This window comes from Coregonus lavaretus (assembly GCF_964263955.1).
Source record: "Coregonus lavaretus genome assembly, chromosome: 21".
Taxonomy (NCBI): Eukaryota; Metazoa; Chordata; class Actinopteri; order Salmoniformes; family Salmonidae; genus Coregonus; species Coregonus lavaretus.
In genome coordinates this window covers 33,252,943-33,277,829 of record NC_140008.1, presented here as the reverse complement: position 1 = coordinate 33,277,829, position 24,887 = coordinate 33,252,943, and the positions used below count along the sequence as shown (strand labels likewise).

Sequence of the window (24,887 nt, the reverse complement as noted above, 5' to 3'; positions counted from 1 at the left end):
ATACAGGTGTGCCAAGCTTCTAGCATCATACCGAAGAAGACTCAAGGCTGTAATCGCTGCCAAAGGTGCTTCAACAAAGTACTGAATAAATGGTCTGAATACTTATGTCATATTTCGTTTTTTATTATTATTATACATAAAAAATAAAAAAATAAAAAAAGTTTTTGCTTTGTCATTATGGGGTATTGTGTGTAGATTGATGATGGAAAAAATACAATTTAATCAAATTTAGAATAAGGCTGTAACGTAACAAAATGTTGAAAAAGTAAAGGGGTCTGAATATTTCCCAAATGCACTGTATAGCTGTAGCTATCCAATAAGAAACACTTGTTTTCAGTGTCCGTTGCAAACGACCCCTCGCGCCTCCACAGTTTAGGAACCACTGACACTCTTATCCAGAGCAACTTACAGTCAGTGCATTCGACTCATTGCAAGTATTTTACATTCCAGTATATTACAGTTTTCCCATTTATAATAATTTACCAAGATGTGTGAACATTGGATTTACATTGCTTGGAATATGGTAGAAAGGTATCATCTAATAGCATATTGTATGACTTGTTGGTCATAGTAAGCAAATGTGCAGCTTTTGTCCGTGATGAAAAACTGTAAAGTTAACATAAAATGAGGAAAGGACTGTAAATAACTCCACAAAACATGAAGAGGAAGGGTTGGTCTCTATAAAACATGTTAACTTTATTGCTTAAAGAATACAACTTTATAGAAGGCATGTGAATGTGTATCACACGTAGAGGTTACCAATCTCTACATTTTTAAAGAATTCACCACACATTCACAATGCAACTTTTTCATACCACACTGGAGAAAAAGTGTGTGCCCCAAATGGAACCCTATTTCCTACACGGTGCACTACTTTTGACTAGAGACAAAGTATTCATATGCACTAGAGGAAATAGGCTGCCATTTGGGATGCAAACAAAAGCAGATTAAGCCAAGAAGATAAAGCATTTTTACAAAGTAAAAGTTACCATCAGCATTGTGAACAGTAACCTGAGTGCACACTGCACCCAAGTCTCTTTATTCTACACATGGAACATACACCTTGGCCTCATCTCATATACTCAGGGTTGTTAAGCTATGCCCCATATTGCACCCTATTCCCTATATAGTGCACTACTTATAACCAAGGCCAATTGGGTTCTGGTCAAGAGTATTGCACTATATAGGAAAGAGGGTGCCATTTGGGATACAACCTATATATTTGGTTCTATGGGTCAAAAAGAATCTCAAATGAGTAGCTAATCAATTAGCAATACTGTAGGTGAACATAAGAAAAAAGCATCAACCTACTTAGATAATGACTGAGCTAAAATAAAAAGCATTTCGAAATCCTATTTTACTAATCATATTCACAACCCCTCTAAGTGTTTCCGAAATGTTGTGTGTTTCCGAAATGTTGTGTGCGTCCCAAATGGCACCCTATTCCCATTATAGTAGAATACTTGACCAGGGCCTATAGGGTTCGGGTCAAATGTAGTGCACTATATAGGACATAGGGTGCTGTTTGGGACACATCCGTCCTGTTAAACAAACATACGAAGAAGGAACTATTTCTGTAAAAACGACTACTCAAAAAGGATCACAAGCCAGTAGGAGGAATAAGTAAAGCCCACCTTTGACAAAGAGTGTGGAGCTGTTCTCCTGAAACCCCCAAACAATCTAGTAGAAACACAACCTAAAGGAGCAGTACCTGAACTGTACTAACGTTCTTTTCTCAACATAGCCAAAACCATGATACTTTTTTTCAACACTCCATCTGCCTTCAGCAGCATTTTCCATGCTACCTTGCATCCAACATTAATCTCCAATCTACAAACCACACAGTACATGACACAATTCCATGACAGATTTAACATTTGATTTGTGATTGGCAAAAATAAAATTTAGGATAAGTGGAGGAATGCTTGAAAATGCATCTTTATCCAAATATGTTCGTTTTCAGGTACTGCTGTCAAAAAAAGAAAAAAAGATGTCTATCTATATACCTTGAAACTGTCCATAACAATGTGTACGCCTGATACTGGACTGGTGGGATTATTGTGCATAATGTCCGAACACAGCTCAGATCTCTGCCAATGAGATCGTTGGGAGAGAGAGGGCTGCTTGCTGACACTGTCCAAAGAAAATAAGGGATTTGGCCTGGGTCGTGTTCAATAGTCACAAAACAGGGAGAAAACAGCCCGAAACAGGGTGGTAGCCTACTATCTGTAGTTATCCAATAACAGACGATCGCTTTCAGTATCCATTGCAAAATGTTTTGCTATGGTGTGCCCTAATGAAGACCCTGCCTTCTTGTTGTTGCTCAAATCCCAGTCCAAGGTGTCATCTTCATCATCACATGTCATCCTCGTCATCCTCGTCCTGGGAGGAGCCAGCCTGCTGTCCAGCACTGGCGGATGCTGCAGCCAACTGGGCCTGCTGGGCAGCCTGCTGCATCTGGAGCCACTCCTGTTGGGCTAGCTCTGCTTGCTGCTGCCGCGCCTGGAACACAATTAACAAAGGTTAGTCAGGGTTAGAGATACAGGGTGTGTGCCTGAGTGGGTAACATGACAACTCTACACATATACTGTCCCCCACTGGAGACCGGGGCTCACTTCCGGGTCCAGGCTCTCATTTTCGTACCGTCTCTCCTGTAGAAACGTGTGTTGGGAATTTACATTTTTACATTTAAGTCAATTAGCAGACGCTCTTATCCAGAGCGACTTACAGTTAGTGAGTGCATACATTTTCATACTTTTTTCATACTGGCCCCCCGTGGGAAACAAACCCACAACCCTGGCGTTGCAAGCACCATGCTCTACCAACTGAGTTACATTTACATGTTCATGTGTGAAGGGTATTAATCAGAGATGAGATCATCAGGCAATGTAATGTATGTACACTAACCAGGTGATCTGTGTGTTAACGTGTAGAGCCAGAGATGCAGCAGCAAATGTCCTGATTCGTATTAGGCCTCTTGATCCTCCTAACACAGGTTATCAGTCTTGATCTTAATACTGTGTCTGGATAGCCTGGTCCCAGATCGGTTTGTGCCAACAGCCTAGTCCCAGATCGGTTTGTGTTTTTGCCAACTCTATTGTGGCATGACAGACTAGCACAGGCTACAATCTTGAACCTTACCTTAGCAAAGAGTTCCTGTTGTTGTCGAAGGAGCTCTTCCTCTGGGATACCCAGGTTCTCCAGGCGAGAGCTGGCCTTTCTCCTCTTAAGTGCTACTGTTTTACATTCCTGCAAGACATCCTTCACTTCTGTGATGTATGATGCAAAACCCAGGCTTTCAAGTGCTGTGGAAAATAATGAATACAAGGTTAGGGGGGAAAAAACTGAAAATGAATAAACTATCTTGTCACTTGATTATTGAGGACCAAATAGTGCTCAGCTAGCCTGGGTCCAGATCTGATTGGTTTGTGCTGGTAAGACAGAACAAAATGATCTGGGAACAGGCTAGTACATACCTAACTAAGACATCAACTTCAAAACACATGGCAAGAAAGGGAAACACCCACACTGTACAAGAATGCATTTTGAAACCTGTTGGTAACGTTACAGAATAGATAAAGACAAGAATCACTAACCATTAATGACATGTTCAGGAGATATAGTCTTCTTTTCAGACTTGTTACATATTTCATTCGCCTCTGATGAAATTAGATGTATGAACTCTGTGCAACAGTTCACAACAAGTTCCCTCGCATCGTTGGCAACCCGTACGTTGGGCAAAGTTTCTTTGATCATTTTGTTGATAGCTGCCCTGGGAATGGTGAGGTCGTCATCGTTTCCCGACGAAGAAGCCATCGTATTCCAGATAACGTTAACTAGCAAGATTGTCTAGTTAACGTAGTACAAACGAAACCCTTGCGTTGATAGTTGGGTTTCGCAGCGGTCTTTGTGTTGAACAATGTCGTGAGTTAGAAGCTAACATTAGCTAGTTAGCCGAACTCGGGAGTAATTAGGTTTCAAAAGTTATTTAAACTAGCCAACGTTAGCTATCTACTTGGCTATGTATAGTAAACTAGCTAGCTACAAAAAAAAGCCAATTGACACAGCACACCATAATGCTACTGCAGAGACGTGGGATGTAACGGAAAAGTCAACGTAAACAGAAAACTAGCTAGCGAGTTACGTTAGCTAACGTTAGCTTTGGTCCCTCTCGCAACGTTAGCTAGCTACAACACGGCTTTGCAGCGGCTATTGAGGACATGGCTACGCTAGCAAACGTGTCGTTGGGATCATTTCGTAACGCAGTGTTGATCCAAAACACTGTTTCAAACAAAATATTGTATGCACTGGTACGAGAATTGCTGTTCCTTTATCGCTCGAACTAAATACTTTAATTCATTTATTCTCTTATGTCCGCTTCATCAGCACTGAAATGTCTCCGGAAACGACTCTACGCGAACAAAATCCATATCCGGTATATTATTTTTCTACAGTGCCTGTGCTACGGTCCAAAGACACATGTCGCCGCTTACTGTGTTGGAGGCGAAATAATACTTTCATTAAAATGTGGGTCAAGACCACAAGTAAGCCTATGACTAAAATACTTGGATTTGCAAGATCATTTCCCCTTTCCACATTAACCTTTACCATATTAGTTTAATCACGTCACCATATTCCTGTTTTGTGTTTGTTAATGACAAACAAAACGTTGATATAATAATGCTTATTGGATTATCCTTCAATACAACTGGGGCTTTGAATACCAGCGCAATATACCCTGTGAATCATTACTGACCCAGTAGATAACATCGTTACATAATTGGATCTCCACACAACTTATCAGTGGATCCTTTTATTGTAGCCTCTGTCAATACAAAAGTCCATTGAGATTCCCCAGTAAAACACTTTTTCTCAAATTCAAAGGTAACTTTTCCGTCAACATTTGAAGCCATACATTTTCAACACAAACACTCTTCAAGACACAACTATTATAATTTTATGTTGGTTTATAATTGATAATAAAGAATTTAATTCATTTGATCACAAAATGTTGTGTTTAATGATTTTGCCACTGTCCTTTTTTGTTCTGCTTATGGTGCATAAAAGGGTGCATATAGTGGCTTTAAAAGGCTTAAAGGGAGTATCATGTATCAGGGATAGGGATATCATGTGGACATGGAAGTTTGTGGTCTATCTGTACTCTGCAAAGTAACATACTGTATGTCTGTGAAACATCTGGTAGGGTATTAAGAGCGCTTGCTTCAATATCCCACTATTAATTCCTATTCTATTCTCATAACCAGTGTTCTTCAATATTTTGTATAAGTGTTGAGCATATTTCAACAACAAAAATGGACTGACAGAAAACAATGTGAATACATTTTAAACACGTTGTTAGTACAGAAAATGACAAGACATCACAATAGGATATAAAGTAGAGTCTTTAGCCCAGGAATCTGGAAGAATTAATGGCAGTGGATGAAGCATTGAAGATACCTTCCCCCTGGACAGAGCCAGAGGAAACCTACGAATATTCCTTATGTAGTGCACAATCTCCTAATAGGACACACAGGGCTCTGGTCAAAAGTAGTGCACTACAGTATATAGGGAATACAGTGCATTCGGAAAGTATTCAGACCCCTTGACTTTTTCCACATTTTGTTACGTTACAGCCTTATTCTAAAATTGATTAAATTATTTGTTTTCCCCATCAATCTACAGACAATACCCTGTAATGACAAAACAAAAACGTATTTACATAAGTATTCAGACCTTTTGCTATGAGACGTGAAATTGAGCTCAGGTGCATCCTGTTTCCATTCATCATCCTTGAGATGTTTCTACAACTTGATTGGAGTCTACCTGTGGTAAATTCAATTGATTGGACATGATTTGGAAAGGCACACACCTGTCTATATAAGGTCCCACAGTTGACAGTGCATGTCAGAGCAAAAACCAAGCCATGAGGTCGCAGGAATTGTCCATAGAGCTCCGAGACAGGATTGTGTCGAGGCACAGATCTGGGGAAAGGTACCAAAAAATGTCTGCAGCATTGAAGGTCCGCAAGAACACAGTGGCCTCCATTATTCTTAAATGGAAGAAGTTTGGAACCACCAAGACTCTTCCAATCGGGGGAGAAGGGCCTTGGTCAGGGAGGTGACCAAGAACACGATGGTCACTATGACAGAGCTCCAGAGTTCCTCTGTGGAGATGGGAGAACCTTCCAGAAGGAGAACCATCTCTGCAGCACTCCACCAATCAGGCCTTTATGGTAGAGTGGCCAGACTAATCCATTCCTCAGTAAAAGGCACATGACAGCCCGCTTGGAGTTTGCCAAAAGGCACATAAAGGACTCTCAGAGCACGAGAAACAAGATTATCTGGTCTGATGAACCAAGATTGAACTCTTTGGCCTGAATGCCAAAGGTCACATCTGGAGGAAATCTAGTACCTTCCCTATGGTGAAGTGTGGTCCTCTGTAGCTCAGCTGGTAGAGAGCGGTGCTTGTAACGCCAGGGTAGTGGGTTCGATCCCCAGGACCACCCATACACAAAAATGTATGCACGCATGACTGTAAGTCGCTTTGGATAAAAGCGTCTGCTAAATGGCATATTATTATTTTATGGTGGTGGCAGCATCATGCTGTGGGGATGTTTTTCAGTGGCAGGGACTGGGAGACTAGTCAGGGTTGAGGGTAAGATGAACGGAGCAAAGTACAGAGAGATCCTTGATGAAAACCTGCTCCAGAGCGCTCAGGACCTCAGACTGGGGCAAACGTATACCTTCCAAAAGGACAACGACCCAAGCACACAGCCCAGACAATGCAGGAGTGGCTTCGGGACAAGTCTCTGAATGCTCTACCAACTGAGCTATATCCCTGCCGGCCATTCCCTCCCCTACGCTGGGCCAATTGTGCGCCGCCCCATGGGTCTCCCGGTCGCGGCCAACTACGACAGAGCCTGGATTTGAACCAGGATCTCTAGTGGCACAGCTAGCACTGCAATGCAGTGCCTTAGACCACTGCGCCACTCGGGAGACTGTGAAACGTTTCGGGTAGGCTTCCACAAGCTTCCCACAATAAGTTGGGTGAATTTTGGCCCATTCCTCCTGACAGGGCTGGTGTAACTGAGTCAGGTTTGTAGGCCTTCTTGCTCGCACACGCTTTTTCAGTTCTGCCCACACATTTTCTATAGGATTGAGGTCAGGGTTTTGTGATGGCCACTCCAATACCTTGACTTTGTTGTCCTTAAGCCATTTTTCCACAACTTTGGAAGTATGCTTGGGGTCATTGTCCATTTGGAAGATCCATTTGCGACCAAGCTTTAACTTCCTGACTGATGTCTTGAGATGTTGCTTCAATATATGCACATCATTTTCCTTCCTCATGATGCCATCTATATTGTGAAGTGCACCAGTCACTCCTGCAGCAAAGCACCCCCACAGCATGATGCTGCCACCGTGATTCACGGTTGGGATGGTGTTCTTCAGCTTGCAAGCATTCCCCTTTTTCCTCCAAACATAACGATGGTCATTATGGCTAAACAGTTCTATTTTTGTTTAATCAGATCAGAAGACATTTCTCCCAAAAGTACGATCTTTGTCCCCATGTGCAGTTGCAAACCATAGTCTGGCTTTTTTATGCCGGTTTTGGAGCAGTGGCTTCTTCCTTGCTGAGCGGCCTTTCAGGTTATGTCGATATAGGACTCGTTTTACTGTGGATATAGATACTTTTGTACCTGTTTCTTCCAGCATCTTCACAAGGTCCTTTGCTGTTGTTCTGGGATTGATTTGCACTTTTCGCACCAAAGTACATTCATCTCTAGGAGACAGAACGGGTCTCCTTCCTGAGCGGTATGACGGCTGCGTGGTCCCATGGTGTTTATACTTGCGTACTATTGCTTGTACAGATGAACTTGGTACCTTCAGGTGTTTGGAAATTGCTCCCAAGGATGAACCAGACTTGTGGAGGTCTACACATTTTGTTTTTAGGTCTTGGCTGATTCTTTTGTTTTTCCCATGATGTCAAGCAAAGAGGCACTGAGTTTGAAGGTAGGCCTTGAAATACATCCACAGGTACATCTCCAATTTACTCAAATTATGTCAATTAGCCTATCAGAAGCTTCTAAAGCCATGACATCATTTTCTGGAATTTTCCAAGCTGTTTAAAGGCACAGTCAACTTAGTGTATGTAAACTTCTGACCCACTGGAATTGTGATACAGTGAATTATAAGTGAAATAATCTGTCTGTAAACAATTGTTGGAAAAATTACTTGTGTCATGCACAAAGTAGATGTCCTAACTGACTTGCCAAAACTGTAGTTTGTTAACAAGAAATTTGTGGAGTGGTTGAAAAACGAGTTGTAATGATTCCAACCTAAGTGTATGTAAACTTCCGACTTCAACTGTATGAGCTTTTATACTGTGTCAATTTTAGCCATTTTCCTCCATAACAATTGGCTACTATACCTCTGCTATGTCCTCAGGTGTCTGTCTAAGGCTTTCAAAGATCTGCTTGTAGTTCTTCAGATAGATGTCGGTGAACATATCTGCAGTCGATTTGTAAGCTTTGGAGAGGTCTGTCTTCATACCCTCCTCATACACCTCATGCTCAAACTCCATCACCACAGGGCCTGGCTCAATAAGAGCTATGCTGTCACAGCAATGACAGCAACAAACAAACACACAAAACATCAAGTGAAAACAATGTACAGTATTGAACTCAATTATGTCACTGGAACACTTTTGTGTTTCCTACACTCTTAGAAAAAAGGGTTCCAAAAGGGTTCTTCGACTGTCCCCATAGGAGGACCCTTTTTGGTTCCAGGTAGAACCCTTTTTGGTTCCAGGTGGAACTCTTTTGGGTTCCATGTAGAACCCTCTGGGGAAAGGCTTCTACATGGAACCCAATAAGGTTTACCTGCAACCAAAAAGGGTTCTTCAAAGGGTTCTCCTATGGGGACAGCTGAAGAACCCTTTTAGGTTTTGTTTCCTACAGGAAAATGTATAATAAATATTCAGATTTATTAGCGGTTGTATTTTATAGCTTCTTCTAAATCCTCTCTAGAATAAGGGTGGGTGTGATGTAGTTGTTATTGTCATTGTCCAGCTTTTACACATCTGTTTTTTGTCACTCGTGGCATCAAACAATGGTAGGATATTGCTGTCTGTGAGTGCAGATATTGGTGACACGGACGAGTGTGTCACGATCGTCGTAAGCAACGGACCAAGGCGCAGCGTGATATGCGTACATCTTTTAATGAGTACTTATTAACTACAACAAAACGATACGTGAAGTCCTAAGGTTAACAAAACACAAACCTCTCCGGAACAAGATCCCACAAATGACAAGTGCAAAACAGGCTGCCTAAGTATGGTCCCCAATCAGAGACAACAAGCAACAGCTGATTCTCGTTGCCTCTGATTGAGAACCACCCCGGCCAACATAGAAACACATAACCTAGAACAGAACATAGAAAACGAAACATAGACACTACACAAAGAAACTAACACCCTGGCTCAACATACAAGAGTCCCCAGAGCCAGGGCGTGACAGTACCCCCCCCCCCCCCAAAGGCGCGGACTGCGACCGCGCCAACATAAACCCAACAGGGGAGGGGCCGGGTGGGCATTCCTCCTCGGAGGTGGATCCGGCTCCGGGCGTGACCACCACCCTCTAACAACCCCCCCTTGGCACCCCTGGTCTGATCTGGCCACGCTGGCTGGAGCTGGACTGGACATCGGTGGAGCGGATTGCTTAGGCTCCGGTGTGGAGCAGCTGACCGGTACCTGACCAGGCACCGGTGAAACAGGCACGGGCTGTGCCGGACTGACGACACGCACCACAGGCTTGGTGCGAGGGGCAGGAACAGGCCGGGCCGGGCTGGCGACGCGCACCACTGGCTTGGTGCGAGGGGCAGGAACAGGCCGGGCCGGGCTGGCGACGCGCACCACTGGCTTGGTGCGAGGGGCAGGAACGGGTCGGGCCGGACTGGGAACACGCACCACTAACTTAGTGCGGGGAGCAGGATCGGGTTGGGCCGTACTGGGAACACGCACCACTAACTTAGTGCGGGGAGCAGGAACGGGTTGGGCCGGCCTGGGAACACGCACCACTAACTTAGTGCGGGGAGCAGGAACGGGTTGGGCCGTACTGGGAACACGCACCACTAACTTAGTGCGGGGAGCAGGAATGGGTCGGGCCGGACTGGGAACACGCACCACTAACTTAGTGCGGGGAGCAGGAACGGGTCGGGCCGTACTGGGAACACGCACCACTAACTTAGTGCGGGGAGCAGGAACGGGTTGGGCCGTACTGGGAACACGCACCACTAACTTAGTGCAGGGAGCAGGAACGGTTTGGGCCGTACTGGGAACACGCACCACTAACTTAGTGCGGGGATCAGGAACGGGCCGGACCGGACTGGTGACACACACCACTTGCTTGGTGCGAGGAGCGGGACTGGGTTTCCTCATAAACCTCCGCTCCCTCTGCTGCCTAACCAGTTCCTCTTGCCGTGCCTCTACACTCTCCTTCTCCCTTATCGCCTCCAGTAGTTCCTCCCTCTGACCAACTAACTCCTGCTCCCTCATGACCAATAGCCCCCGTAACCTGGTGGCCTCCTCTCCTATTCTGCAGATTCACCCTGTAGCTGCCTCCTGCTGCCCCGTCGTCCAAGCCGTGTGCCCCCCCCCCAAAAAATGTCTTGGGGTTGCCTCTTGCGTGTCCGACGTCGGCATGGTTGGCGCCGCTGCTCCTCTCTATGGCGCGCCTCCACAGTCTCCTCCCACGGACGGCGATCCATTCCGGCCTGGATTTCCTCCCAAGTCCAGGATCCCTTCCCGTCCAGGATCTCCTCCCAAGTCCAGGCTGTCTGCTCCTGGACACGCTGCTTGTATAATAAATATTCAGATTTATTAGCGGTTGTATTTTATAGCTTCTTCTAAATCCTCTCTAGAATAAGGGTGGGTGTGATGTAGTTGTTATTGTCATTGTCCAGCTTTTACACATCAGTTTTTTGTCACTCATGGCATCAAACAATGGTAGGATATTGCTGTCTGTGAGTGCAGATATTGGTGACACGGACGAGTGTGTCACGATCGTCGTAAGCAACGGACCAAGGCGCAGCGTGATATGCGTACATCTTTTAATGAGTACTTATTAACTACAACAAAACAACAAAATGTGAAGTCCTAAGGTTAACAAAACACAAACCTCTCCGGAACAAGATCCCACAAATGACAAGTGCAAAACAGGCTGCCTAAGTATGGTCCCCAATCAGAGACAACAAGCAACAGCTGATTCTCGTTGCCTCTGATTGAGAACCACCCCGGCCGACATAGAAACACATAACCTAGAACAGAACATAGAAAACGAAACATAGACACTACACAAAGAAACTAACACCCTGGCTCAACATACAAGAGTCCCCAGAGCCAGGGCGTGACAGAGTGGCCCACAGGTGTTGGTTTGCATGCATTATTTCCCCTTGAAGGGAAGGCTGCTCCACAATGCATTCTCCCTCCTTCCTTCTTTAATATCTGCCTTATGAGACTAATTTAATTCTCACAAAGAGCAGTTTGAATGTGTGAATGTACCTACCACACACACCAGAAGCAGTATGGGGTAGGGAAGCTCTGGTCCAGGGCGTTAGTGCGGCTTGCTGAACAGAAGGCTCAACGTTAGCAAATCACACTAACGCCCTGGACCAGAACTGGTAGGGTAGGACCACTTACTTCAGACTAAACCTCAGGGCTTAGACAGCCAGGCTTTCACAGAGCCCCTCCACAGCAAACTTGGATGCAGCGTAGATATTATTAAATAATATACCTGAGAAAAAGGAGAACATCACCAAATAATTTATGCACACCAGATGTATCAATTTGAAAGTTTCCATTTTAGGAAGTTCAGATTGTAATGGAGGCAGTCTTTCCATTTCTAGGTCTATGGTTCTTTAACAGTTAATATTGAATATATAGCTAAGGAACATACAACTATCATTTGGGATTTGCATTGGGGAAGAATTTAAAATTATATTCACAAACAATAACAATGACTCAATGCTGCATCCATACTTTCTTCACACACAATCCTTATTATTGAGATGAGGTACCACAAAAACAAATGTATGTATTGATGTATATATAGTAGGGTCTTAATTTGTAGCCTACTCACAAACACACTAACATTCTTGCTGGTCTGCAAGAAAACCTCATAAAATGTAATTGTGAGAAAAGAAGCAACCGGTCTTACCCTGTATGCCCATGAGACTGCTGATCACAACAATATGGCCGCTCTTCCTCTTCTGCATGTCTGGCAGGATCTCTTTGAGGAGTCTCACCAGACTAAAGAAGTTGGTATCCATGACAGCCTTCATCTCCTCCATAGACTGGCACTCGATAGATCCAATGAGACTCCTCCCAGCACTGCTGACTGGGAGGGGAAAACATGGGTTTATTCAGTTATGTGGAAACATTTTGAACGTTGCGTTTGCAAATAGAAATAGAATGAATAGAGCCGACACGATTCCCTATTCTACATTTCTGCCTGAATGTTCTGTAACGTTAGATCCTCCTGAGCAGGCTACTGGACTAGGGAAGTCAGGGCAAAAAGCAGTGCAGTCCTTCTTTTTCATTTTACTTTATAGCCAACTATCCTTACAATAGAATTACAGTCTAATTCTTTACTGTGTATGCAATGCAAAGGAGATCAGGGAAGACAGTGTCCATGCATATAAAACTGTGTGATTATTAGCCTACGTGTAACACCAGTTAAGGGTCAGATGGATCAGATATGGCTCAGCTCTTATGATATCTAATGGCACCGAGATAAAGAGTGTAATTGTGTGTGCGAGCATTCTCGTATGTGTGTCCATGTGTGTGCGAGTGAGTGCACATGCATGTGTTTGTGTGTGAATGTGTGTGCGTCCATACTCACTAAGTATGTCTATCCTGCGGGCAGTCTTCTTCGCACACATCCAGGTGTTTAATCTCCAGGGTCCTGCCCAGAGTCCTGCCTGCTGCCTCTACCAGGGGCTCTGCCTTACCCAGGTTCCAGACAGATGCAATATAGGATAACCGTCAACAACAATAACATCAAAGTCACATCATGGGAGTATTTTACCATACATTGACAGGTACAAAACAGGAGTTGAATGCAATGATTGTAAGTTGCTCTGGACAAAAGCATCTGCTAAATAACTCAAATGTAAATGATATATAGAAAGTATAATAATAGATCAGACAGATGTTGCTCAGTGATTATTAGAAATGAATTCAAGAAACAGATTCACCAAAGTGCAGAGTAGCCATTGCGTATTCAGAATATCTGTCAATAAGGCAGTTTAAACTAGAGCGCTCTGTTTTACCTCTAAAATTGCTGTTAGGACATCCCTGGAACGTCACACAGTCGCAGTGTTTTCAACTTACATATTTGACACACATGATTACATCGTGTATGCACAATCTCTTGGTTCACGGCATTCCAATCTTCCTGCTACGCCACCATGTCTGTCTATAACTGTATTCCTACACTTTGGACTTCAAAGTAAATCAGCTTTGTTAAAAATGCAATTAAGAAAAAACATATTTATCATAGTGATTCAGGAGTAACAATAAAACAGAATAAAATGCCCCACCAACATTAGACAACTATACAGAAAACCCTCAAATTGCTGAAATAAGTAAATTAAAACAATGATCAGAGAATAGTCAGATTAACAGATAATTAAAATAGCAGTGCAGATGACACTCTTTTGCTAACTTCTACAGATGCTACAGACTTTGTGGCACAGCAGAAAGACCAGGGTACCCCAAACCCAGAGGTTGTGAATTCAAATGCCAGATGGGGTCAAATTGAAAAGTCAGCACTAAGTGATCATGTCACGATCGTCGTATGGAGTAGACCAATGCGCAGCGTTAGTTGCAAACATACTTCTTTATTAGTGAAGAACGAACAAAAACAAGAAGAACGATAACGTGACAGTCAACGGTCCAACACAAACCTAACTAGAACAAGATCCCACAAACACAAAAGGGAAAACAGACAAATATTTGCAAATGTATTAAAAATAAAAACAGAAATACCTTATTTACATAAGTATTCAGACCCTTTGCTATGAGACTCGAAATTGAGCTCAGGTGCATCCTGATTCCATTGATCATCCTTGAGTCCACCTGTGGTAAATTTAATTGATTGGACATGATTTCGAAAGGCACACACATGTCTATATAAGGTCCCACAGTTGACAGTGCATGTCAACCAAGCCAGTGGATGTCAACCACAGTGCAAAAACCAAGCCTTGAGTTCAAAGGAATTTTCCATAGAGCTCCGAGACAGGATTGTGTTGAGGCACAGATCTGGGGAAGGGTAGAAAAAAATGTCTGCAGCGTTGAAGGTCCCCAAGAACACAGTGGCCTCCATCATTATTAAATGGAAGAAGTTTGGAACCACCAAGACTCTTCCTAGAGCTGGAAGCCCGGCCAAACTGAGCAATCGGGGGAGAAGGGCCTTGGTCAGGGAGGTGACCAAGAACCCAATGGTCACTCTGACAAAGCTTCAGAGTTCCTCTGTGGAGATGGGAGAACCTTCCAGAAGGACAACCATCTCTGCAGCACTCCACCAATCAGGCCTTTATGGTATAGTGGCCAGACTCCTCTCTGTACTTTGCTCTGTTCATCTTTCCCTCTATCCCCACTAGTCTCCCAGTCCCTGCCGCTGAAAAACATCCCCACAGCATGATGCTGCCACCACCATGCTCAATTTTGGTTTCATCTGACCAGAGAATCTTGCTTCTCATGAGAGTCATTTAGATCACTTTTGGAGTTTGCCAAAAGGCACCTAAATGACTCTCATGAGAAGCAAGATTCTCTGGTCAGATGAAACCAAAATTGAGCATGGTGGTGGCAGCATCATGCTGTGGGGATGTTTTTCAGCGGCAGGGACTGGGAGACTAGTGGGGATAGAGGGAAAGATGAACAGAGCAAAGTACAGAGAGATCCTTGATGAAAACCTACTCCAGAAAGCTCAGGACCTCAGACCGGGGCGAAGGTTCACCTTCCAACAGGACAACGACCCGAAGCACACAGCCAAGACAACGCAGGAGTGGCTTTGGGACAAGTCTCTGAATGTCCTTGAATGGCCCAGCCAGAGCCCGGACTTGAACCCAATCTAACCTCTCTGTAGAGACCTGAAAATAGCTGTGCAGCAACGCTCCCCAACCAACCTGACAGAGCTTGAGAGGATCTGCAGAGAATAATGAAAACTCCCCAAATACAGGTGTGCCAAGCTTGTAGCATCATACCCAAGAAGACTCAAGGCTGTAATCGCTGCCAAAGGTGCTTGAACAATGTACTGAGTAAAGGGTCTGAATACTTATGTAAATGTGATATTTCCGTTTTTATATGTTTTATACATTTACCAAAGTTTCTAGAAACCTGTTTTTGCTTTGTCATTATGGGGTATTGTGTGTAGATTGATGAGGGAAAAAAACTATTTAATCAATTTTAGATTAAGGCTGTAACGCAACAAAATGTGTAAAAAGTCAAGGGGTCTGAATACTTTCCGAATGCACTGTATAGTAGGGTCTTATTTTCATCACTCTGTTGCAGGATAACTTTCTTGCAATGCAGGACATTTAAAACTTGTAGGGGCGGTTTCTTGGACACAGACTAAGCCTAGACTAAATTGCACTTTTAAACTGGACTAACTGAAATGGCATTTTTCAGACATGGTTTAAAATAGTCTCAGACTTGCCCTAGTCTAGATTTTAAAAGTCTGATTTCCAGAAGGATGTTTAGAGTTAATCTATACTGAACAAAAATATAAATGCAACATGTAAAGTGTTGGTCCCATGTTATATGAGCTGAAATAAAAGATCCCCGAAATGTTCCATATGCACAAAAAGGTTATTTCTCTCAAATGTTGTGCCCAAATTTGTTCATATTCATGTTAGTGAGCATTTCTCCTTTGCCAAGATAATCCATCCACCTGACAGGTGTGGCATATCAAGAAGCTGATTAAACAGCATGATTACACAGGTGCACCTTGTGCTGGTGGACAATAAATGGCCACTCTTAAATGTGCAGTTTTGTCACACAACACAATGCCACAGATGTCTCAAGTTTTGAGGGAGCATGCAATTGGCATGCTGACTGCAGGAATGCCCACCTGATCTGTTACCAGATAATTTAATGTTAATTTCTCTACCATAAGCTGCCTCCAACGTCGTTTTAGAGAATTTGGCAGTACGTCCAACCGGCCTCACAACCGCAGACCACGTGTAACCACACCAGTCCAGGATCTCCACATCTGACTTCTTCACCTGCGGGATCTCAGACCAGCCATTCGGACAGCTGATGAAACTGAGTTTTTCTGTCTGTAATAAAACCCATTTGTTGGGAAAAACTCAATCTGACTGGCTCCCAGGCCCACACCCATGGCTGCACCCCTGCCCAGTCATGTGAAATCCATAGATTTAGGCCTAATGAATTTATTTCAATTGACTGATTTCCTTATATGAGCTGTAACTCAGTAAAATCGTTTAAATTGTTACATCTTGCGTTTATATTTTTGTTCAGTATAGATCTAAGTGAAGGCTTCAATTAAACCTGGCCAGAGGCAGGTTTAACTTCAGATGAATGGATGTTGGCTCCCAGGTTGACCTTGGCAATGGAGGAAAATGGATTACCTGAACTATTTCAGTGATGATCAAAGAGCAGTGCCAAGGCCAGACAGAAGGGTGGTTATAGACAGGAGCAACCCACTGAAAGATTTTGATTAAATCACATTTCTGTGACCGTTTTTGTATGTACAAAGAAACTGCAGCTGACATAATTTGTTTGCTTGAGCCAAGGCTTTCATCTGAAGGCCCATTCCTCCTTCCCTACAAGTACTGATCACCTTGAGGTGTTTGGGATCTTGAACCTTCCATCGTGAAATGGGAGATTTGTGTGGACTGAAAGACAATTACATCAAGTTCCCTGATGCTGCTGCCCAAGACAACTACAAGGTAGAGTTCTATGAATATGGGAACTTGCCTGGAGTCATTGGCTGTATAGATATTCCCTTCAAGTGTCCCTCTACAGCAGATGTTGAGGAGTACAGGAATCGTAAAAACTGGTTCTCAATAAATGTACAACGTGTGTGCACTCCCAATTTGCAGTTCTCCAACATTGTTGCACGTTGGACTCAAAGATTTTCCCAAACTCCTCTTTGTATACTCAGCTTGAAGGAGGACAACATAGTGGAATCATACTTGGGACAGTGGGTATGCACAGACCAACTTAATGTTCACCCCCTATCTTCATGCAATAGGGCCTGAGCAACAACGGTACAACCAAGCTCATATCCACACCAGAGGTGTAGTGATTCGCATGTTTGGTGCATGGAAGAGACGTTTCCGGTGTCTCAGTAACACATTGCGCTTTCAACCAAGAAGATGCTGTATTGTCATAATTGCAACAGCAGTGCTTCACAATGAACTCAAACAGCATGGCTGCCCAGATCCTCGCATTGAAGATGAGGATGACCCAGATGTTCCCATGGTTGAGGCAGACAATGACAGAAATGGTCTAGCCTGCAGAGATGCTTTTGCTATGGAGCACTTCTCACAACAAAGATAACTCAAGTGATTGAAGCAAACAATAGCCATGGATTGGTAACAAAAATGGTTTAAATTCAGAAATGGAAATATCGGGACCCCTAACTGGTGCTGGTTTGAGAAGAACATGGGTACTGTTTCTGCTTCCTGTTTCTCTCCTCCTCCTTCATAGCCAACTCAACATGAAGGATCTGCATCTTCATATCATGCTCTTCTTTTAAATAATTGCGCTTATGAAATTCCATGGCCAGTTTCTCATGCATGCTCAGCTTTTTTGTCTTTGTCCTCCGGCCCGGGTTAGTGCCACAGTCTTCACACCTGGCTACTGCAGATGTAGCAGGCTGACCTTCATCCCGTCTTATCCCTTCCAAGCTATGGTGATCATATGCCTCTAGAAAATGACTACATTTGTCACGCAAGGACGGGTCAGACCAAGGCGCAGCGTGAAATGCATACATGTTTATTTCTCAAAATAAACACACGAACAAAACAACGTAACGTGAAGTCCTCAGGCTAAACACAATAAAAGCCTCTACACGGAACAAGATCCCACAACTAATGATTACCAATAGGCTGCCTAAGTATGATCCCCAATCAGAGACAACGAGCGACAGCTGTCTCTGATTGGGAATCACACCCGGCCAAACATAGAAATACAACACCTAGAACGTAAACATAGAAATAATAACATAGAACTCCACACCCTGACTCAACATACTAGAGTCCCATAAGTCAGGGCGTGACAGTACCCCCCCCAAAGGTGCGGACTCCGACCGCACAAACCTGACATAACAGGGTAGGTTCCGGGTGGGCATTCCGCCTCTGAGGCGGATCCGGCTCCGGGCGTGACGACCACGTTCTCTCAGCCTCCCCGTTGCGCCCCTGGTCTGGTCTGGACCTCGGCGCGCTGCTTCCCATCTCCTTCCTCCCACGATGTACCAAGCCCTGTCTGGACCCTGGTGTGGGAGACCCCGAACCTGGAGAGGGGCTGACGTCTGGGTCTGGACTGGAGCCGCTGACCGGAGCTGGACTAGGCACCGGTGGAGCGGACTGCTCTGGCTCCAGAGTGGAGCTGCTGAACGGAACTGGACTAGACCCCGGTGGAGCGGACTGCTCTGGCTCCGGAGTGGAGCCGCTGACCGGAGCTGGACTAGGCACCGGTGGAGCGGACTGCTCTGGCTCCGGAGTGGAGCAGCTGACCGGAGCTGGACTGGACCCCGGTGGAGCGGACTGCTCTGGCTCCGGAGTGGGGCCGCTGACCGGTGCCGGACCAGGCACCGGTGGAACGGGCACGGGCCGTGCCGGACTGGACACACGCACCACTGGCTTGGTGCGAGGAGCAGGAACGGGCCGGGCCTGACTGGCGACACGCACCACTGGCTTGGTGCGGGGAGCAGGCACGGGCCGTACCAGACTGGGAACACGCACCACTGGTCTGATGCGAGGAGCAGGAACAGGCCGGGCCGGACTGGTGACGTGCACCACTGGCTTGGTGCGGGGAGCAGGCACGGGCCGTACCGGACTGGGAACACGCACCACTGGTCTGGTGCGAGGAGCAGGAACGGGCCGGGCAGAACTGGGAACACGCACCACTGGTCTGGTGCGAGGAGCGGAAACAGACCGGGCCGGACTGGCGACACGCACCACGGGCTTAGTGTGGGGAGTAGGCACGGGCCGGACCGGACTGGGAACACACACCACTGGCTTGGTGCGGGGAGCAGGCACGGGCCGTACCGGACTGGGAACACGCACCACTGGCTTGGTGCGAGGAACAGGAACGGGCCGGGCCGGACTGGGCACACGCACCACTAGCTTGGTGCGGGACGCAGGCACGAGGTGTACCGAACTGGGAACTGACGTTAGAGATCTCCGACTGTACCGGTCTTTCACTCTCCTCGCCCAGTCCTCCTCCCGTGAGGACTCCTCCCTGAGCCCCCACGAGTGCAGTGGTCGGGGCTCTTCTCCATCGATCCCCGACCACCCTTTTAGCCCCCCAAAAATGTTTTATTGGGGCTGTCTCTTGGGCTTCCTCCTCGGCCGGCGCCTTTTGTGTTGCCGTTGCTCCTCTCTAAACCGGGCCTCCACTGTCTCCTCCCAAGGACGGCGATCCATCCCAGCCTGAATCTCCTCCCATGTCCAGGATCCCTTTCCGTCCAGGATCTATTCCCATGTCCAGGATGTCTGCTCATGGGCACGCTGCTTGGTCCATTTTTGGTGGGATCTTCTGTCACGCTCGTTGAAGGACGGGTCAGACCAAGGCGCAGCGTGAAATGCATACATGTTTATTTCTCAAAATAAACACACGAACAAAACAACAAAACAACGTAACGTGAAGTCCTCAGGCTAAACACAATACAAGCCTCTACACGGAACAAAATCCCACAACTAATGATTGCCAATAGGCTGCCTAAGCATGATCCCCAATCAGAGACAACGAGTGACAGCTGTCTCTGATTGGGAATCACACCCGGCCAAACATAGAAATACAACACCTAGAACGTAAACATAGAAATAACAACATAGAACTCCACACCCTGACTCAACATACTAGAGTCCCATAAGTCAGGGCGTGACAACATTGCTGCATTATTGAACATTATTTCTTCAAGAGTTGACGGACAACATTACATATTCCCTGCAGTGCGGGAATGGCACATGTTGAATGAATGTGTCCTACCAAATGAAGATTGGAACGGTCCCCCCATCTGAACTGTACAAATGGTCATCATCAGGGATACCTTCCAGGGGTTGCTTGCTATCAATGATCCCGGTCAACTAGTCCCCCAGCTCATCTGTCTCTGGTCTTACTGGGGTCCACCACCAGTCTTGAAAAGCTCCCTATGAGCAAGAACATTTGTCTTATTGAAGTAGATTTGTATTTTTTCCACAGGACCTTAGAAAGACAAGACAAAATAAAAATGATATTAGTAATTATGTATGATATTGTTTGTGTTACATTTCTGTCACACAAATACATTTAGGCTCCACTGTGTTGTGTTACAAAAGAAAACAAACATTTAAATGTGACTCTGATTTGTAAAAGTGGACCAAGAATAAATACAGCATCTTACCTGAAGTTGTTGTAGCGTCCTTTTGTTGACTTTTTAATTTGAGTTGAATTCATTACAAATGGTAGTCCAAGCATTATTTTTCTTGTTTTCTGTTGATGAATCATGCTGTTTGTTCTTGATAATTGGGTGGTTTGACACAATTCGCTTTAAGATGTTTTTTTCAAAGTGACTGGGATTCTTTGAATGTTTTCTTTGACCTCCGTCCATTGTTTGGTTGGTAACACTTTACTTGACACCCAGTGTCATAACCATGTCATAATATGTCATAACAGCTGTTATAACATGTCATAACCTGTCATAATATAGTCATAATACTGTCATGACCCATATATTTACACCTGTTGTGACATATATTGCATTATTTTATGGCTATTTATGGCACCTACATAATTGTGTCAAAACAAACAAATTAGTTTTTTCCATGCCAAGAAGTTTCCTTTTGTTTGAAAGTTTGTTTCTTAAATCCTTTGTTGTTGTTGTAATGAATTATTTACAGTCATGTTTTTTTTCATCATATTTTAAATAACTTATAGAAAATAGACTTTATGACACTGTCATGAAGCAATATGACCATCCTGTGTCACTTTACTTGTACTAAGAAAATACACTTTACGTCACTGCCAAGAGGCATTATGACCATCATAATCATATAAGCTAGATAGGCCTAGACGTACATGCCCTTATATCAGTCATCAGTCATAAAGAGAGTGTCTTGTCCTGGTCCTGAAGTCTGCTCCTGCATTCATCCCAGTCACCAGCAACAGAGCATTGGGGTAGGTGCATGTCTGACATCAATGTGTGTGCAATTACAATGATCATTTAATATGGTCAATGTTAAACATATCTTGGCAAAGGAGAAACACTCACTAACAGGGATGTAAACACATTTGTGCACAAAATTTGAGAGAAATAAGCTTTTTGTGCATATGGAGAATTTAGGGGATCTTTTATTTCAGCTCATGAAACATGGGACCAACACTTTACATGTTGTGTTTATATTTTTGTTCAGTATAGATTAACTCTAATCATCCTTCTGGAAATCAGACTTTTTAAATCTAGACTAGGGCAAGTCTGAGACTATTTTAAACCTTGTCTGAAAAATGCCATTTCAGTTAGTCCAGTTTAAAATTGCAATTTAGTCTAGGCTTACTCTGTGTCCGAGAAACCGCCCCTACAAGTTTTAAATGTTCTATATCAAAAATACTGTTGACATGTAGGCTACGGTGTAATGGAATGTGTTGCCTTGTGTGGTAGGTTTTGTGGGTTTTGACACTCTTATGTAGGTGTCATAACCAGCAATAAAATAACACAATATATGTCACAACAGGTCTAAATATACATGTATGCGTCATTAACATTTACATTTAAGTCATTTAGCAGACGCTCTTATCCAGAGCGACTTACAAATTGGTGCATTCAACTTAGGATAGCCAGTGGGACAACCACCCTTTTTTTTCTCCTTTTTTTAAAATGGGGGGGGTGGGGGAGGGGGGGGGGGGGTAGAATGATTACTGTTATACTATTCCAGGTATTCCTTAAAGAGGTAGGGTTTCAAGTGTCTCCGGAAGGTGGTCAGTGACTCCACTGTCCTGGCGTCGTGGGGGAACTTGTTCCACCATTGGAGTGCCAGAGCAGCGAATAGCTTTGACTGGGCTGAGCAGGAACTGTGCTTCCGTAGAGGTAGGGGGGCTAGCAGGCCAGAGGTGGATGAACGTAGTGCCCTCGTTTGGGTGTAGGGTCTGATCAGAGCCTGAAGGTAAGGAGGTGCCGTTCCCCTCACAGCTCCGTAGGCAAGCACCATGGTTTTGTAGTAGATGCGAGCTTCAACTGGAAGCCAGTAGAGTGTGCGGAGGAGCGGGGTGACATGAGAGAACTTGGGAAGGTTGAACACTAGACGGGCTGCAGCGTTCTGGATAAGTTGTAGGGGTTTAATGGCACAAGCAGGGAGCCCAGCCAACAGCGAGTTGCAGTAATCCAGACGGGAGATGACAAGTACCTGGATTAGGACCTGTACTGCTTTCTGTGTAAGGTAGGGTCGTACTCTGCGAATGTTGTAGAGCATGAACCTGCAGGATCGGGTCACCGCTTTGATGTTAGCGGAGAACGACAGGGTGTTGTCCAGGGTCACGCCAAGGTTCTTTGCACTCTGGGAGGAGGACACAATGGAGTTGTCACCCGTGATGGCGAGATCATGGAGCAGGCAGTCCTTCCCCGGGAGGAAGAGCAGCTCCGTCTTGCCGAGGTTCAGCTTGAGGTGGTGACCCGACATCCACACTGATATGTCTGCCAGACATGCAGAGATGCGATTCGCCACCTGGTTATCAGAAGGGGGAAAGAAGAAAATTAATTGTGTGTGATCTGCGTAGCAATGATAGGAGAGACCATGTGAGGATATGACAGAGCCAAGTGACTTGGTTTATAGAGAGAATAGGAGAGGGCCTAGAACTGAGCCCTGGGGGACACCAGTGGTGAGAGCACGTGGTGTGGAGACAGATTCTCGCCACGCCACCTGGTAGGAGTGACCTGTCAGGTAGGACGCAATACAAGAGTGAGCAGCGCCGGAGATGCCCAACTCGGAGAGGGTGGAGAGGAGGATCTGATGGTTCACAGTATCAAAGGCAGCAGATAGGTCTAGAAGGATAAGAGCAGAGGAGAGAGAGTTAGCTTTAGCAGTGCGGAGAGCCTCTGTGACACAGAGAAGAACAGTCTCAGTTGAATGACCAGTCTTGAAACCTGACTGGTTTGGATCAAGAAGGTCATTCTGAGAGAGATAGCAGGAGAGTTGGCTAGAGACGGCACGCTTAAGAGTTTTGGAGAGAAAAGAAAGAAGGGATACTGGTCTGTAGTTGTTGACATCGGAGGGATCGAGTGTAGGTTTTTTGAGGAGGGGTGCAACTCTCGCCCTCTTGAAGACGGAAGGGACATAGCCAGCGGTCAAGGATGAGTTGATGAGCGAGGTGAGGTAAGGGAGAAGGTCTCCGGAAATGGTCTGGAGAAGAGAGGAGGGGATAGGGTCAAGCGGGCAGGTTGTTGGGCGGCCGGCCGTCACAAGTCGCAAGATTTCATCTGGAGAGAGAGGGGAGAAAGAAGTCCAAGCATAGGGTAGGGCAATGTGAGCAGGACCAGCGGTGTCATTTGACTTAATAAATGAGGATCGGATGTCGTCAACCTTCTTTTCAAAATGGTTGACGAAGTCTGGAGCCCGGAGCCCTCTTCTGTGAGCTCGCAATGAGTCGTCAAGCCACAGAGCAGGAGGGGAGGACCGAGCCGGCCGGGAGGATAGGGGACATAGAGAGTTAGAAGATGCAGAAAGGGAGGAGAGGAGGGTTGAGAAGGCAGAATCAGGAGATCGGAGGGAGAAGGATTTAGCAGAGGGAAGAGATAATAGGATGGAAGAGGAGAGAGTAGCGGGAGAGAGAGAGCGAAGGTTGCGATGGCACATTACCATCTGAGTAGGGGCTGAGTGAGTAGTGTTGGAGGAGAGCGAGAGAGAAAAGGATACAAAGTAGTGGTCATGACAGTGTTATGACCATATTATAACAGGTTATGACAAGTTATGTCAGCTGTTATGACATATTATGACATGGTTATGACCGTGTCATAACGTGTTATGCCGCTGGGTGTCAAGTAAAGTGTTACCGTTTGGTTAAGGTGACTTGCTCCAATTCCACACAATGCTTATGTCCCATCCCTGGTTTGTGAAGCATCCTCAGGTCAGCACCAACTGCACATTGTTAATATAATTAGGCTATATTACAACAAATATTATGGCTGAACTCAAATGTGCTGGTTGATAAAATACCTGTATTTATGGGAAAGATGTTTGAAACATTTATTTTGTTTTTAAATGATATTGTAAATTTGAATGGTAGAGTTATGTCTTTCATGGAGTTATCAGAATTGTATGGGAAGGTCTGCTCAATCTAAGATTACAACCAATTGATTACAACATTACCCCAAAAATGGAGGAGGCAGGTGGCAGCGGGAGGAGGTAGGGAACTGGTCTGTCTGCCCAATATAAAGAATCCAAACTGGTGAAGGAATAAAAATAGCATAAATAGGAAAGTATACCAGTTTAATTTGAGGACCAGGATGTTGACAGCTGTGCCATACAGATTGCAAAATAGCTGGGAAGAGATTTTTGATGTACCGATTCCATGGTACAGGGTGTATGAGTTGATATATAAAACGACGCAAGATTCAAGACTTCATACTTTTCAGCTAAAAGGATTATATAGAATTCTTGCCACCAACAGAA

General features: G+C 44.9%; 1 protein-coding gene and 1 pseudogene across 2 annotated transcripts; both read right to left on the bottom strand.

Moving 5' to 3' along the window:
* Positions 1–666: 666 nt before the first annotated feature.
* Positions 667–4,427, bottom strand: LOC311148542 (protein Dr1-like). Its single transcript, XM_084185525.1, has 3 exons — positions 3,597–4,427; positions 3,142–3,305; positions 667–2,502 (listed from the first exon to the last, which is right to left on the bottom strand). The coding sequence occupies exons 1-3, from the start codon at positions 3,814–3,816 to the stop codon at positions 2,356–2,358; spliced, it is 531 nt and encodes a 176-aa protein (XP_084041651.1). The 5' UTR covers positions 3,817–4,427; the 3' UTR covers positions 667–2,355.
* A 3,994-nt stretch (positions 4,428–8,421) lies between these two features.
* LOC311149141 (retinol dehydrogenase 8-like) lies at positions 8,422–13,014 on the bottom strand (annotated as a pseudogene). Its single transcript has 4 exons — positions 12,896–13,014; positions 12,212–12,391; positions 11,695–11,788; positions 8,422–8,611 (listed from the first exon to the last, which is right to left on the bottom strand). The product of its transcript is annotated as a retinol dehydrogenase 8-like (transcript).
* Positions 13,015–24,887: the final 11,873 nt, after the last annotated feature.